At 37.7% G+C, this 17,031-nt stretch overlaps 2 protein-coding genes across 6 annotated transcripts in view; one reads left to right on the forward strand and one right to left on the reverse strand.

Annotated features, from left to right (window-relative positions):
* The window catches only part of plod2 (procollagen-lysine, 2-oxoglutarate 5-dioxygenase 2), a 53,084-nt gene extending 44,589 nt beyond the window's left edge, over positions 1–8,495 (reverse strand). For all 3 annotated transcript variants that reach the window (XM_057823988.1, XM_057823987.1, XM_057823986.1), the window contains exon 1: positions 8,048–8,495. In XM_057823988.1, coding sequence (XP_057679971.1) covers positions 8,048–8,150 — 103 coding nt within the window. In that variant the 5' untranslated portion in view covers positions 8,151–8,495. The remainder of the gene's footprint in view (positions 1–8,047) is intronic.
* Positions 1–8,762, forward strand: part of LOC130908509 (uncharacterized) — a 371,944-nt gene extending 363,182 nt beyond the window's left edge. For all 3 annotated transcript variants that reach the window (XM_057823982.1, XM_057823985.1, XM_057823981.1), the window contains one exon: positions 8,013–8,762. The gene's annotated coding sequence lies outside the window, so the exon portion shown is untranslated. The remainder of the gene's footprint in view (positions 1–8,012) is intronic.
* Positions 8,763–17,031: the final 8,269 nt, after the last annotated feature.

Below are 17,031 nucleotides of genomic sequence, written 5' to 3' on the forward strand. Positions count from 1 at the left end.
TCGGCGTAATGGTGTCAAACGTGCATGCTGGTTTTAGACAAAAATGCCATGTTGTGCAAGATTCAATCCCTAATACCCGATTTCCTGTTGGGTTTGGAATATGGGTGCAAGAGACTTTTTGGAGCAGTTTTGCACAACGTATCCACTCCCCAAATTTCATCACTCTACGTCGAAAAAAACTAATAGGACAGGCCTTTTTTAAAAATTGAAGGGGGCGCCACTGAGCCATTTTATTACATCTTTTGGCAATGTTGCTAAATTCATGAAATTTACATGAAGCCGCATGTATGTGCAAATTTAGGTGAGTTTTCGAGCATGTTCAGACCTGGAAATTGGCCATTTTGTGACAAAATGCCGAGGGTCTTTTCACTTTCCTGTTTGGGTACTGCTACATCAACGAAAACTCAATATTTTTCATCATATACCTAAAGACATGTCTTAAGGCTCCCCTGATGCAGGTTTGAGGTCAATTGATGTTTTTCACCAGGAGGAGGAGCCTTTCTCGTAAAAATGGGTGTTTCCTCTTCCCACAAGGGGGCGCCAGGCCTAATGGAAAATATTTCAATGCAGTCGTGTTCAGGTTAAGACACCTTACACGCATGCCAAATATGAAAAAGATTGGACCTTGTATCAGGAAGTTATTAATCATTTACTGAAATTGGCGCGTTGCCAAAAAAACACCCGACTTTGGTACCCCGCCCAGGTTAGGCCCGTGGACGAAAACTCACCATTTTCACAACTTAATATCTCATATGTCTCATGAAGACGTACACCAATTTTGAGGAAGATCCAACATACTGGCTCGGCGCAATGGTCTGAAACGTGCATGCTGGTTTTCGCCCAAAATGCTATGTTTTTCAACATTCAATCCAAAATATCCGATTTCCTGTTGGGTTTGGAATATGGGTGCTGCAGACTTTTTGAAGCGTCTCTGGACAACGTATCCACTCCCCAAATGTCATCGCTCTACGTTGAAAAACATCAAAGCAAAGGGCATTTTTAAAATTTCAAGGGGGCGCCACTGAGCCATTTTTTGATTTTTTAAAAAAACGTTGCTCAATTTTCGAAATTTTCGCGAAGCCGGATGTATATGCAAAATTTGGTGAGTTTTTGAGCATGTTCAGGCCTTCAAATTGGCCATTTTCATTTGCCATGAAAAAATAATAATAATAATAATAATAATAATAATAATAATCCTTCGAAGAACAATAGGGCCTCGCACGCTGAGAGTGCTCGGGCCCTAATAATAATAATAATAATAATAATAATAATCCTTCGAAGAACAATAGGGCCTCGCACGCTGAGAGTGCTCGGGCCCTAATAAATAAATAAAAATAATCCTTTGCAAAACAATAGGGCTTTTGCACGCTTAGTGCTCGGGCCCTAAATAGTACCAGTAATGTTGATTTTAAACAAAAATTAATAACAAATACATACATACTGTGGGAAGAAGCCGAGCTTTTTTTTGGGTCCGACCCCCAATTTACTCCCCAAAAATTCAATGTAAATACAGTCACTTCCCAAAATCAATTTAAGCATTTATTTACAAGAATTTCCAACGGAAAAAGCTCTGTGTTTACAGATGGCAGCCACTAATTTGCTTACTGACTAGCATCATAGTTTGCAACATTCACGTAAAATAAATGCGAACTGCACGTTTTTTTGGGTTTTTTTTTTTTTTTTTGCTTTTAACCAAGAATGGAGACTGTTTTATGTCCATATCTATAAAGAATTCAGGGATTTAAGCATTTATTCACAAGAATTTTCAATGGAAAAAGCTCTTTGTGTTTCCACTTAGTCAGCTTTGACGGAGATACGCCCCCTATGAATCAGCCCCGCGCCACGTGTCCCGTCAATACATTATGATGTCTATGATTCTTACTAGTTCATTTATGAAGTGCTTATGTGTAAAGTAGTGTAAATCTCGGCTGTTAATCTCGTCAACAAACTAAGTGCTTTACTTCAGACAGGTCAAAGTGCTTTAAAGTACTTCACAGTTCTATCAAATTTCAGTCTGGGAAAAGCTGCAAAATCATTCACAATATTATGAGTTAAAATATAGAAGGCTTTCATAACTTCATCTCTCTTTGTTTCTTTCTGGACTCTTCAAGGTAAATATAAAAAAAAGACTAATAATAGATCACAGCTGACTGACAGATGGCAAAAGATTAAAGGAGACGGTGTTAAAATTTTGTAACAAAAGAGTGACATGTCAAACTAAACAAAGTGTCTCTCACTCTTGCCCATGGAAGTCATTGGACTTCGAAATACCCTCTCCAACAGCCCTCTTTCACTGTACCACAGCTGTTGAAAGTAAAGGTTCACACATTGATGTGAAAACGTTGTGACTCGCACTTTGCTGGGAAACCCACATAGGCGGGGGAAAATGTGCAGCATGGGAATGTTTGCTAGACCTGGGCATGGGAATAACAGAATATTTCCTCATTGATGAGACATCCAGGACAAAATTCCCTCTGTATAATAACCTAGACGTTGCATGTTTTTAAAATTGGAATAAAATAAATAGGCAATAAAATGGAACACTTGGCAGAACAAACCAGTAATGTATTTCTCTGAGTACATCAACATGGACACATTGTGGATTTACTACAGCTGTCTTTTGGTTAGACAACCTTTTGTTTTTTAGGATATTAGTTATTGTCTTTGCTGCAAAATGTGTCTACACTTCAAATATAAGGATTAAATTCAACAGTGAAATGTACCGATCTGCCTGGTGCAGAAAAACTCTGAAATGCATTGTAGGAAAAAAAGTGTAAGTGAGTAAAACAAAATTTCAACCTATTCCACAGTTATTAAAGTGATATGCATTCTATTTATCTTGTATCTGATACAATTGTGTGCACAGTCTATATTCCAACTTTTTAGTGCTACTGAATCTTACTAGCAAATCTGATATCAAAAAGTCTTAAGCCCCTCCACATGTACTGTTGAAAAGTCCATGTGTTAGCAATTATCTAAGCTTCACAGACAATGGGAGGACAACAAAACCAAGAAACTCAATTGCCATTACATTGTTTTGGTTGTCCACAGCGCACACAATAATGTTTATTTTCAAATTAAAGTCATTTAATTAATGGGATATAGCAAGACTGTGACACAAAAGCCACGTGGCTCCATTGCAGGAAAAAGCTTTCATAGCAAACTCAGAATGTTGTTAGTTAGCTCTACGTTAACTGAAACGTTCAATGATCAAGTTTAACAGTTATTCAAAATCGGTTGCATTCCTGCAACACTTATGATTTCACTTTCTCAGTTTGTTGTCACGGTTCTTGATCATTTTTGGCTCTCATAAAACTTACAGTAGTTAAACGCTCTGAACTTAGCACCACTAAAGTTGAACGGCCAAAAACTCAGTTTTATATTTCAATAAAACTCTCAAGGGGGAAAAAAATGTCAGTGTTGTTTTTGGCTGACTGCCTTTTTGGTCTGACTACTGTCCCAAAATATAGAGAATCAGTATAAACAAGAATATAGCTACCACAGTGCATGCTTTAAATGGTTTTATAGTCATTTAAAAAGGGGGCTCTGCACACGCTCATGCAACACAATACAGTGCATATTTGTCTTAAGAGACACTGGGCAGACGTTTTTGGGTGAACTTCTGGCAGCGTTCTGAGATATGATTACAGGCAATATCTGCCAGAAGGGGTTGTCAGTGTGTTAGAATGGAGGTGGAGACAATGGAGAATGTGGTTATACATTTTGGACAACTGTAGGTGGAGTTTCCGTTTCTTCCCTCGCAAATTACAGTAGACACATTTGCACTGTCTAGGACAACTTGTGAACAGTCACCCACAAACTTAGCTATGTTAATAAAATTCTAAATAATCATTCATTTTTTTGTTTTCATCCATTTGGATTAGGCCTGAACGATATTGGCAAAAACTATTGCTGCAATTTTTTGGGGGGTTTGCGATATTGAAAAAAAAATATATATATATATATTTTTTTTTAAAAGAAGTTTTCACTAGATGACTTCAATAGCTGTTTGGAAAGACTTTGGATGACTCAATGACCAGTGTACAGTGATGCCTTGTTTTTCGCGGTTAACGGGGACCAGACAGTGCAGTGAAACGCTCACTTGTTGTGTCTATGGAGTTTTGCCGCCCTCTGCTGGCGCTTGGGTTCGACTGATTTTATAGGCTTCAGCACCCATGAGCATTGTGTAAGTAATTATTGACATCAACAATGGCGGGCTACTAGTTTATTTTTTGATGGAAAATTTTACAAATTTTATTAAAACAAAAACATTAAGAGGCGTTTTAATATAAAATTTCTATAACTTGTACTAACATTTTTCTTTTAAGAACTACGAGTCTTTCTATCCATGGATCGCTTTAACAGAATGTTAATAATGTTAATGCCATCTTGTTGATTTATTGTTATAATAAACAAATACAGTCCTTATGTACCGTATGTTGAATGTATATATCCATCTTGTGCCTTATCTTTCCATTCCAACAATAATTTACAGAAAAATATGGCATATTTTATAGATGGTTTGAATTGCGATTAATTGCGATTAATTACGATTAATTAATTTTTAAGCTGTAATTAACTCGATTAAAAATGTAATCGCTTGACAGCCCTAATATACATACATAATGTGTGTATATATATATATATATTAATAAATGGTTTTAAGCACTTCAAATGTTATGTTATATTATGATCAGTTTTAAACATAACTGTCCAACTAAATCATTTTTGAACAAGAATAAAGTACTGTAGTCGAAAAATGCTTGGCTTTATTAAATACTTCTGTTTATCTACCTTAGCTGTGACTCTTGTTGGACATGTAGAAATTACAAACTCCTCATGATCACTGCTGGCATTTAATTTATATGTCTCAAACGTCTCCACACACACACACACACACACACACACACACACCTACACACACACACACACACACACACACACACACGCACACACACACACACATTCATTCCAAAGCGGCTTCCTTGCAGAAACTGTTTTACAAGTTAAACGATGATTGACAGCTGCTGCGCTGTGATGTCCGTTTCTTTGGCAAGATCAAAGATACCAGCATCGTTAACTTTAATAAACAAGTGCTGCAGTGACTGTGAGGTTCAAAGAGCGTGTGAGGCTCTGCGCAGAGCAGAAAGCAGAGCGTATGTGGATTGAAAAAAATAAAAACTATCGCATGTCCTTGCGATGGGACTATCGCGCACGCACACATCGCGATGGCGATGTTTAAACGATATATCCTTCAGGCTTAATTTGGATGCAGGATAACGCAAATAAAACATTAAAAAAATCGATGTTACCTTTTGTTAAACCCCAATTTCAGGCATTTTAAAAGAACTTTTGGTAACACTTTAATTGAATGTTTTTTATGACACTAGCATCCGCTTCACCTGATTTTGAGGATCTGCTCTGATATCTTTTTTTTTTTTTTTTTTTTTTTTTTTTTTTTTTTTTTTTTTAACAAAAGTTCCCAACATGTTACTGTCCCACCATGCTGCCTTCATAATGTGTATTATTTTTAAACAGGAATAACATAGAAAATTACTTGTCTTAATTAAATGCCTCATTGAGTGAGTGCATTCAAATCTGCTGCTGAGAACAACCTCTCACTTACAAAATCCCTGACCACAGCACATTTATGACTGGGCTTCAAGTTTAACGATGATTGACAGATTTGTGCCTTTGATCATAGAGCTAGCAAGCTTCTCCGGCAAGATCAAAGCTACAAACCTGTCAATCATCGTTAACTTTAAGTACCAAATGCAAGGTGCACTGGGCAGTTTGGCCACACTGCTTAGCAGGAGGGAGGGTGTGGTGCAGTAAGAGCACAAAGCAGAAAAACAATAACATATTTTTTTTAATTATTATTATTAAAACCCCGATCATTTTCATCTGATTTCGATCCTCTCAAGAATGGTGCATCCCTAGTCCTAACCCTAACACAGTTTCTGGACCATAACCCTAACCCAAAGACATTTAAAACAACGTCACTTTTGCAGCAAAAAGGACATAATTTTCTAAATGACAATTAAGTCTTTCTCATGATACTGCCATAAGAAGCTTTCAAATAAGGTGTAACAAAACCTTTCAATAAGGGTGAACACTAGGGCTGAAACTCTTGTTAATTTTTAAGATTAGTATTCCACCAATCCCATTGACCAGTTGAAAAAATGGGGAAAAAAACTGAATTTATGTTACTAGATAAATGTGCATGTGGGGTGCAGGTAGCAAGTGATATTGCTTTGAATTTGTTTTCTTTAGGTGAATTACTGAGCGATAGAAAAATTCTGTCTGTGCAAATTTACATCTAAAATGTCGCATTACTGAAAATAAGCAGCTGTTGCTTTTAAGAGTGCCTTTCCATTTACAAAATGGTCTTGTTAGAAGTTCCATTCCTAATTTAGATATAGATGTGTACTCTATGTTTATGGATCATTTTGTTTCTGGCATTGTTGTAGTGATTTAATCCCAAATATATTTAAAGGTGTTTTAACACACAAGTTGGTACGTAGAATCCTCAATAATGATGTCAAAATCAGTCAAAGGCTTCATTCAGCCAGTCAAACAGTCCATTGGGGGCAGGGTGGTCGGTGTTCTCCCAATGTTGTTACTTTCCCTTACGGGCCTAGCCAACAGGTGGCCCTACCCAGCAGAATCAACATCATTGTGCTCTATAAGTCAAAGAGAAGCAGTGTGCAGGCTTGGCGAATAGTTGCATAGGTGGCATTTAGCAGACATCCATGTGCAAACATTGCAGCAAGCATGATAATATCTAGTTTGTTAGTTAGCTGATTCACTTTTTATAATTTAATACACTGAGGGTCAAACTGTGATTTTATGGGCTTGTTAACCAAAGGCAAGACTATATATAGTACAGTACATCCAGCTGAAAGGCTCTGCATACATTTCTAAAGACAAATAGTGGTACCCTGACTAAAAAGTTGAATTTATTCCGTGACTAAGCTTGCAACTCATTTCCCTGTTATTCCAATTCAGATTCAAATGGGAATTTTTAAGTGTTCTCTTCTATACCTGTACAGTACTTCAAGTTTAATTACGTAAATTAGTGTAAGTCAAGGTATGACTAAATAACCATACCAAAGGAAAAGGAAAAAATATATATACATCCTGTAAATTGTTAAAATGTATATGTGTTTCTGATTTGAGCATTTTTTTTTAACTCAAAAGTGTCAGGAAAAAAATAAAATCCCAATTTTTAATCACGACAGAAACTCGCAGCTTTTACAAATTCACAGCAAAAAGAAAGAAATAAATAAAACTCAGACCATCAGTGTTTTTTTGTAGCCAGTCGTGCATCTTGTGTGTTAATGAGATAATTGTTGTCAAACGGGTTGTTAAATGTTGCTGGGGAAAAGCAGGCGCCTGTTACCGCATGTGTTGGTAGCCCACAAAAGTTTCAACGTTTTCAGCAAGAAATGTGGTTGCGTTTTGGATACATTAACACATTGGCTGCCAATGACTGCAATAAACGTCCAATCTATCTGAAAAGTTCAAATTGATAACAGCCAATGAGTTATGCATTAGCGCAGTGTTAACAATGAGTTTTGTGTCTTCTCAAAGATTCATACAATATATTATAACATTCTACTACGAAATCCGATGACATTTTGGGGCCCCGAGCCTAACTTAGTTTGCCCAAATTGCCTCAGGGACTGCTTGTCTTGCAGGAGCAATTAAAGTCATAAAAGGTAACTGCTTCTGCATTTCCACATCACAGTTTTCTGGTTATCAAACTCAAATGTCTTTAATGTGAAATTAGTGTAAAGCGTGCCTAACACGCTCTTTGTGTTGCATATTAAAGTGTTAACTGTTTTCATGACACGTTACAACTGCACGTCAGGCAGCATACAATAATGAAAACAAGCACTGTAATAACCCGCTGCTAATAACCTGCTTATTTATGCTTGATATGGATCCCCACGTAGGCAAGCAACCGGTACCCTTGCTTATTGCAAACTTGCATCTCATCTACATTGCAGGACAAAGAATGAAGGAAGGTCGCGCAGCTTCTTACCAATAGGAATAGACGCAGGACCCCGGGGTGTGTCAGTGGACCCGAGTGTGTTCGCACAGGTCATCCAGCATGAAAACAAAATGTAAAACTTGAGGTACTCCATCGCTGTTAAAGTGCGGGATTCCAGTTAAAAATGGACTTTTGTTGACTTTGCCTCCAGGCCCGGCGCAATGTAGTCCAAATAAGAAGCAAAACCCCAAAGGGTCTTTTTCCCCCTTCTTAATGCACTCTCTCGCGAGAAGACATTTAATGAGAAAGTGAGATGCGGAGAAGAAAGTTAACTCCAAGGTTGATTTTGAGGGTGCACCTCCGGTTGTTAATTGCGCTGCAGTTGCGCAGTCCAGTGGGAGCGAGAGAGTCTTCGGAGGCTTGGACGAGGAGGGAGGGAAGATAGCAGCAGCGCTTGACACGCGGACGTCCAGCGTGAAAGTTTGGCCAAGTGTAGCTATATTTGAGCCCCCCACGTACCCTCCCTCCTTCCCTCTCTCCACACTCAATTACACCATCCCCCTCTGAATGCCACTCCCCCTTCTTCTGCAATACACTGTTCATTCAGTGGAGCAAGACAAGATACTGTACATACAACCACAGTTGCATTAATTTACTGTATTTTAAAAAGATTTGTAAAGTGAATTCAGATGCATGTGTCAATACATTTAACATGACACACTTTAAAAATGTGGAAAGTCTTCTGGCGTAACCAGTGGCGTTGTTAGGGGTGTTTTTGGGTGGCTTCAGCCCCCCTGAAGCCACCTTAAAATATTCTTAAGCCCCCTTAAATAAATTGGTGTCGTTTTATTAAAAAAAATAAATAAATAAACAATGACATGACAAAAATCCTGACATATTCACCATGAAGTTGCTAGAATTACAGTAACCATATAACTTTTCAATATTACCGTATTGGCCCGAATATAAGACGGCCCTGATTATATGACGACCCCCTCTTTTTCAAGACTCAAGTTTGAAAACAGACTTTTTGAACACCAAATTAATTTTTATACAGAAAATAATTACAGTACATCCGAAAAAATGATTATAACAATTAGGGTTGTTCCGATCATGTTTTTTTTGCTCCCGATCCGATCCCGATTGTTTTAGTTTGAGTATCTGCCGATCCCGATATTTCCCGATCCGATTGCTTTTTTTTTTTGCTCCCGATTCAATTATAATCATTCCCAATAATTTTTCCCGATCATATACATTTTGGCAATGCATTAAGAAAAAAATGAATAAAACTCGGATGAATATATACATTCAACATACAGTACATAAGTACTGTATTTGTTTATTATGACAATAAATCCTCAAGATGGCATTTACATTATTAACATTCTTTCAGTGAGAGGGATCCACGGATAGAAAGACTTGTGACTTTGTATATTGTGACTAAATATTGCCATCTAGTGTATTTGTTCAGCTTTCAGTAAATGATACTGTGGCCATCCCAAATGCATGATGGGAAGTGGAACCATGACTGTGCGTAGTGCTACCAATTGATATATCTTCTCTGCATTGGGAAATAACATAAGGTGTTAAGACAAAGATCAATTGCCACCTTGCATCCCCACATTGCTTCCCATGATATTTCTAATCATAGGGAGAGGGATTTCAAGGCTTTAGCCAATTAAAAAAAGGCTCCAAAGGCTGCCAAAATTCACTCTACTCATTTTGCGCTGCCTTTTATCTCTCTATATAGGTAAAACGGCGTCATTACAGATTGAGCGCGACAATGAGTGAGAGGGTTGTGCAGCGAATGCATTAATTGCGGTAAATATTTTAACGTGACACATTTTTTTTAAAAATTAATTGCCGCCGTTATCAGGTTAAATTTGATAACCCTACCTTAAGCCTAAAGACTCTGGATGAGTGTAACATATTATGTCTGTAACGTTAAATACAATTAGAAAACGATTTAATTAAAATATATATATACATATATACAGTGGGGAGAACAAGTATTTGATACACAGTCAATGGGAAAACCCATTGGCAGTGTATCAAATACTTGTTCTCCCCACTGTATATATTTAAAAAAGGCATGGCCAATATTTTTTTGACGATTCCGATACTTTGAAAATGACGTGATCGGACCCGATCGATCGGGACATCTCTAATAACAATATATTTGAGAGAAAAAGCATGTTATTTTGCCTCATCCAAATCTTAATGTGTGAACATTTAAATATGTAAACTAAAGTGCATTCACATTCGTAAATGAATGGATTCTGGTTTTTGAAATGTAAATAAACCAATCTATTGTGATAAAACAACAAAATTGCAATAACTGCATTAATCATCAAAGTGAAGTCTAACTGTAACTGTAGTCTTGAAATAAACCTGAATAAGGAAAAACATTGCAATAGAATAACAGCTAACTGGTTAGACTTGAGAGCAGATGAACTCTGTCATGACAGAACATCACTTCAATGATATCTGGCGCCATCTACCATCGTGAATGGGGAGAGTAGCTGAGATCTGTCATGACGGAACATCGCTTCAATGATATCTGGCGCCATCTAGCGTCGTGAATGGGTATAATGTCTAGACCGCGAATATAAAACAACCCCATCTTTTTCAGTCTTATTTCAATGCAAAAAACACCGTCTTATATTCGGGCCAATACGGTAACTCAAATATGATCATAAATCTGTCAGTATCCCTTACTTCACAGAGTAAGGTAGAGAGCCCCTTCAGTGTGTTGCTATCCAATCTATTCCACTTGTTCATTTAGAGAAAGCCCACATCTCTGAAAATTTAGTCCGCTTTTTCCTGCACGTCTTTCATTTATGTTGGTTTGTGGTCAAAAGTCACATTCCAGCTTTAAAATATACGCTGCTACTTAGCTGCTGCTCGCTAGTTAGTCTGAAATGCATTGTCAAGGTCCTAGTCGAGTTAAGTGTGCACTCTTGTTACCACTATCTTTGGGGTGACTTCCTTCTGGAGCATCATCTGTGTTTCTCACTTTACGCAGATGAGTACAGGAGCTGAGCTCATTCACGTATGATTATCATCAGTGGATAGTCATAATAATACACAAATAGTAATAATAATCACTCCCACCCCCTTTATTGACCTGTAGCAGTCAGAGCAGAGGAGGAAAGAGGGTGAAAAGGGACAGACCTCTAGTTTAAAGGTGAGTAGGAGATTAATGATTAGAAAGGGGAGAAAGCCAAGAAGATGATTATATATAGTATACATACACCCCCTCACACACATATACAGCACAGGCCAAAAGTTTGGGGACACCTTCTCATTAGGGCTTTTTCTTTATTTTTTTTTTTATTTATTTACATTCTGAAAAAATGTGGCACAGATCGGATTTTAACCACATACAGAAGGGACCTAGATCGGATTTGAAATGGTCCACTTTTATGCCACTTTTCTCGTTCTGACCGTTAAGTTAATGCCTCACTCGAGTCGGAAAAACACAAAAGAATTGGGACCTGCGGTATGAACCAAGCCTAAGAGCGCCTCGTAGTTGACCATGAGTGAGCGCATGTTAAAAAGAGAGAAATGTAAAACAGGAGGGAATTGAAGTGGGCATGACAACCTTCGTGAAGTTGGCCCCCCATCAGATGTAAATTTATCTAAAAATCATGTCAGTCGTTTGTGCTGTAAAAAGTTTCGTTTGGATATGTGAATATCTCAATATCTATAAAACGATTTTGGCACAAATGACATTTTTTACAGCACAAACGTAGCACAAAGGAATGGCACCGCTTTGGATCCATTTTGCAGTAAATGGGGGGCTGTGTGACATCATCACAATACAGTGGTACCTCTACATATGAATTTAATTCGTTCCAGGACCTGGTTTGTATGTCGAAATGGTCGTATGTCGAGCAATGAATTATAATTTGATTAATTCAGTCCACAGCCCAAAAAACCTCCACTCAATCCTTAACAAATACTGCAGGTACAATTAAAATAGCAATTACACATAGCAAATACTGTATATAAAATATATAATATAAATAACGAAACGAAATGTGGTGGTTGTGTTTTGCATTCTGCTCCTGAACGCACCGTGTGACTGTAGAGAGTGAGAGAGGTGCGGCAGAGATTTTGCTGTCTCTTTCCATTTTCTGTTGTTGTTGGCGTAGGCCAGGGGTCCGGCCACCTCCACATTTGGTCCGGCCCCCTGAACAATTTTTATTTTTATTTTTTCAATAGTGTTATTTATTTCCTGGTTTTTTTCTGTAAAGAACCCAGAGAGGGTTATTTAGTTATTATCTATTTAATTAATAGTGTTATTATTATATTATATCATATTATATCACATTATATTATATTTATTTATTTTCACTTTTGTTCCGTGAAGAAACCAGAAAGGGTTATTTGATTGTGGCTTTCTGAAAAACAATTAATTACATTTAGGCACTCCTGCAATAGTCACACTTTTTCTGTTACAAACTGACCCAGCCCCTCATCAGGGAAGGGAAAAGTTATGTGGCCCTCACAGGAAAAAGTTTGGGGACCCCTGGCGTAGGCTATGACGAACAGTATCCGTGTTGTGTTGCACAAGATCTGAAATAAATGATTACAAACCTGACGAATCTAGCGACTTCCTTGCCAATAATATAATAATAATAATAATAATAATAATAATGAGAGTTGTCCTGGAGATCGTATTCATATTCTGACCGGATTGTCGAGCCAGTGCACTGACGTGCACACCATGCTCATATTTGTTTATCGTTTCCTTCTTAATTTCAATGGTAAGCATCATCTTTTTAATTTTTTACACCACCTGCACTAACCTTCTTGAGACCCTTGTTGATTTCTCTCAGAAGAAAATCCGCTGTGCGTCAGTCTTGTGGGAAAACAATGAAACTGCGACGCTGCCTTAAATCGTCGTATTTCCAGCATGTCGTCATATGTCGAGACGAAAATCAATTTTATGTCGTCGTATGTTGAAGTACCACTGTAAATTCAAAGCAGAATATCTACAAAACCGTTGCAAAAAGTTTCAAAGCACAAACAAATGACACAATTTTTAATCAAAATGGGTGGCTGGTTGATCTGAGATTGACCTATTAAAAAAATTTGAATATCTCAAAGCAGCACAAACAAAACAAACAGCACAACCAATCACAAAAGTCGATTGACATGATTTGTAGATAAATTTGCATCTGATGGTGGGCCAACTTCACAGAGGTGACATGCATGACAACCAGTGTGTGGCCGCGTGCTTCAGGCTGGCGTTGCTGCTCTGGAGCCTGTCGTCGCAGCGTGGAAAAGCCCAACAGATAGTTATCCATAGCTAAAAAAAAAATGTTAGAAAGCATATTCACAAAAAAAAAAAAAGAATAAAAGTAGAGGTCAGTGGCATGGTGAAGAGTGGTTAGGATGTCTGCTTCACAATTGTGAGGTTCAGCATTCACTGGATAGCTGTTTTTCTATACAGTATGTGGAGTACAATTGGCTGACAACCAGTCTGGGGTTCCTAGGGTGCCTCTTGCTCAGAGTCAGCTGGTAAAGGCTTCAGCTCACCCGTGACCCTAATGATGTGGCGCGCTATAGAAAATGGATGAAGGGGAAATGAAAAGAAGAAAATAAGTACCGTATTGTTTTCCCATTAGTCACAGAAGCTCTGAGATCCAAGTGTTGTAATTATTTATCATTATTCTTCCTTTCTTTCGAGATCAAATTTCCCCGATACAGTATTTCGCCTACCTGCAATATGTCGGTGTAATAAGAGCCTGTCAAAATAGCACGTTGATGATGTAAAAGGAATTAGTTTGTGAAGGTGCGCTTAGTTACAGTACTTTTTTATTTTTCATTGAATTAATTTAGACTGTATTCATTGCCTGACGTGACTAACAGAGTTGTCCTATAGCTGCATTTGTATTGCTATATTTCTATGTTTTGAATTTTTTTTTTTTTTTACTACTTTTAATACACAACTATGTAGTCTTTGTATTATGAACTAAGGTTTTGGTTTTAGTCAAGTTTTTAAGGAATCTTGACCTGTTCCTCTATGCCTGCATGTCTTTCTGTCAGTGGAAAGATTTTGTCACCGCATTTACAACAACAACCACCCAACTGTTAAACGTGTAGTAATGGGGCTAAATGGCAGTAAATGGATTTGGAATGAAAGCAGAGATTTACTGAGAGCATTTGCTCGTCTGAAAAGGGAAGAAAAATCGAAATAATGCAATCCGATTTTCATTAAACGGTCACATACATAGTTTATACAATTTGTCACGAGGCACTGCTAACCTTAAAACCTCTACTATGGCTCATTTACAATAAGAATCATTTCTCATTGTGGGTAACTGACTCGCCCCATCTGGCAAATCGTTCCTATGCAAGGCTCTGCTCGGATTGTTTTGGTCGTTGACGTGACGATTCCGCGGTCTGCAGCTTAATTTTTAACAGGGAGAATTACTTCTACAATATACCTTGAAATTGTCCAGAGATACGCTGCCAAGAAGATTTTACTAGACATAATTAAAATGCATCTCATTGTTTTATACATCCTAGTTAATCTAATAAGTGTGCTGGGATGATATTTGGAAATTATTGTGTCATGACATGACACAGTCGCCACTCGTTGCTGCTTCTCTTGATGAGAAACACATTCAGATGAGACGGTAATCCTCTGGACTGTTAACCAAACACAAGCCAAGTTGATACAAGGCAGGCTTAGTAGACAAGAAATCACCTTTAATACACGTATTGGAAAGTCCTAATATAATAGTCTATAATTTCTGAATGACCAATTCTTAATAGAGATTTGGTAAATTACTCCAAAAATAAAATGTACTGAAATCCTTTTGCATTTTGGCAGCATGTGAAAAAGAAACTTGCTGCCCTTGCCTCAGTGCACTAGATCCAGCGCAAAAAAGAAAGGAAAATAAGATCTGAACATGTGAAAAAGCTGGATTTGATTATGCTTTGATAATGTGTCCAAAGGTTCTTGGTGCAAGTCCATCCTGATCAGAGGTGTGTAGTAACGTGTTGCATGTACATGGGGATGGCGTGGCTCAGAGGTTGAGTAGTTGTCCCCCAACTCAGAGGGGGTTCAATTCTCTGCCCTGATGAACTTGCCTAAGTGTCCTTGAGCCAGATACTGAACCCCACATTGCTCCTGGTGCTGCGTCACCAGTAGGTGGATGGCAATGTAGTATTGATGGGATTTTCGGCTCTTTTCAGTGATCCGGTTCAATAGGATCGGCTCAGTGAAAAGAGCCCGGCTCTTTTTGGCTCTCAAACGGCTCTTTTAACTTTAGCTTGTCTTTTAAATATTTATGACAAATTTAGCGTACATTTTGATAAATGACTTGGTAAACTAGCACTCTACTGACTGCAAATGGCAACAATTATCAAGCAAAGAAAGGGGTTTTTACTTATGTTATTGAACATTAGAAGGGTTCCAAACAATAAACAAGCAACAAAATTAAACTTCAACCAACAACAATCAAACATGCTGCATTATAACAAAAATAGTGAGTAGAAACTGCAACAGCAGCAGCGAACAAAACAAACATAAGCTACTCCTTGCTTTATTTTAAATTTGCATTCCAGAAAACTGAATCCCTCAACTTGGACGGGCTGATCCGGCTCCTTCTCTCGGTAATTATTTGTCCAGTCTTTGAGAACACCATCTCTGACGGTACAGATGTAGCTACAATGCACAATCTACTCTCCATTTCTTTGATCAAACGGGGGTAGACGGAAGCTCGGTACTTCCACCAGCTCAGTGGATCAGATGCCCTTGAAATGTGTGGTTCTTCAAGATATGCCCTAACTGCCATTCTGCCAAACCTCGCTTCAGACACGTGAAAAAGAGAGAGCGACATAGAGAGGAAGAGAGAGGGAGAGAGAAAATGACAGAGCCGGCTCTCGAGGGAGGGTGCCGGCTCTCATCGTTCACTTCAAAGAGCCGGCTCTTTGTACGGCTCGTTCGCGACCGACACATCACTAAAATGTAGTGTAAAGCGCTTTGAGCGCCTTGAAAGTTGGAAAAGCGCTATACATGACACCATTTACCATGTACTCCGTTACATTTACTTGAATAATTTTTTTGAGAAAAATGTACTTCGAAGAGTAGTTTTACTGAGCTATACTCTTTACTTGAGTAGATTTGTGAAGAAAAAACACTACTCTTACCCCATTACTTTGGGCTACACAAGAGTTGCTAAAATTTTTCCTTTTCATTCTACATATTAGATGTATTAGTTTTTTTTGCCATTGATGCTAAGAGTAGCTCTACCAATTTCACCAATGAGACATCAATACACAAACACTAATCAAACAATAATCACATGACTCCATTATACCAATCAGACGCTAGCTTCCTGTTCTATGATTACGGCAGCTTGTTCATTCACATGGCGTCTTTAAAGCACCGTAATAAAGGAAGTATTTGGCATAGAGCGCTAATCTTGACATTTCTAGAACGTGCGGATTTAAACCTCTCTCACAGTTTTTACTTGGCACCAATTAACCACAGAAAACCGGAGATATGATCCTTTTAATTTCATAACAGTAACTATGAAGGAACTATTCACTATTTAAACTAAGAAATATTTTCTCCACTAGAGGGAACTCGTGCTCTTTAGATGAATAGTGCTTCATTTTTTTTTTCTCTCTCTTGCCGGATTTTTTTTATTTTTTAATTTGGCTTAATGTGGTAATATAATAGGTTATTGTACAGTATCATTATAACAATAGTTCGTATACCAGTAGATAAGTTTTTACTGAGAGATAAAAAAAATACCATTGTTTACAAAAAAAAGTAAAAATAAATAATAAGTAGTTACTCACAATGTTACTCATTGCTTGAGTATTATTTTTATTGGATACCTTTTTATTTGTACTTGAGTACATTTTTTGAATGCCTACTTTTACTTTTACCTGAGTAATATTATGGCTACTCAACCCCCCTCTGATCCTGATACCGCTCTGTGAGAAACTACAGAGCACTAGTGGCCTTGGCACAGACGTTTGAAGTGCACAAATTACAAAAAACAAAA

The sequence above is a fragment of the Corythoichthys intestinalis genome, chromosome 20, assembly GCF_030265065.1.
Source record: "Corythoichthys intestinalis isolate RoL2023-P3 chromosome 20, ASM3026506v1, whole genome shotgun sequence".
Classification (NCBI taxonomy): Eukaryota; Metazoa; Chordata; class Actinopteri; order Syngnathiformes; family Syngnathidae; genus Corythoichthys; species Corythoichthys intestinalis.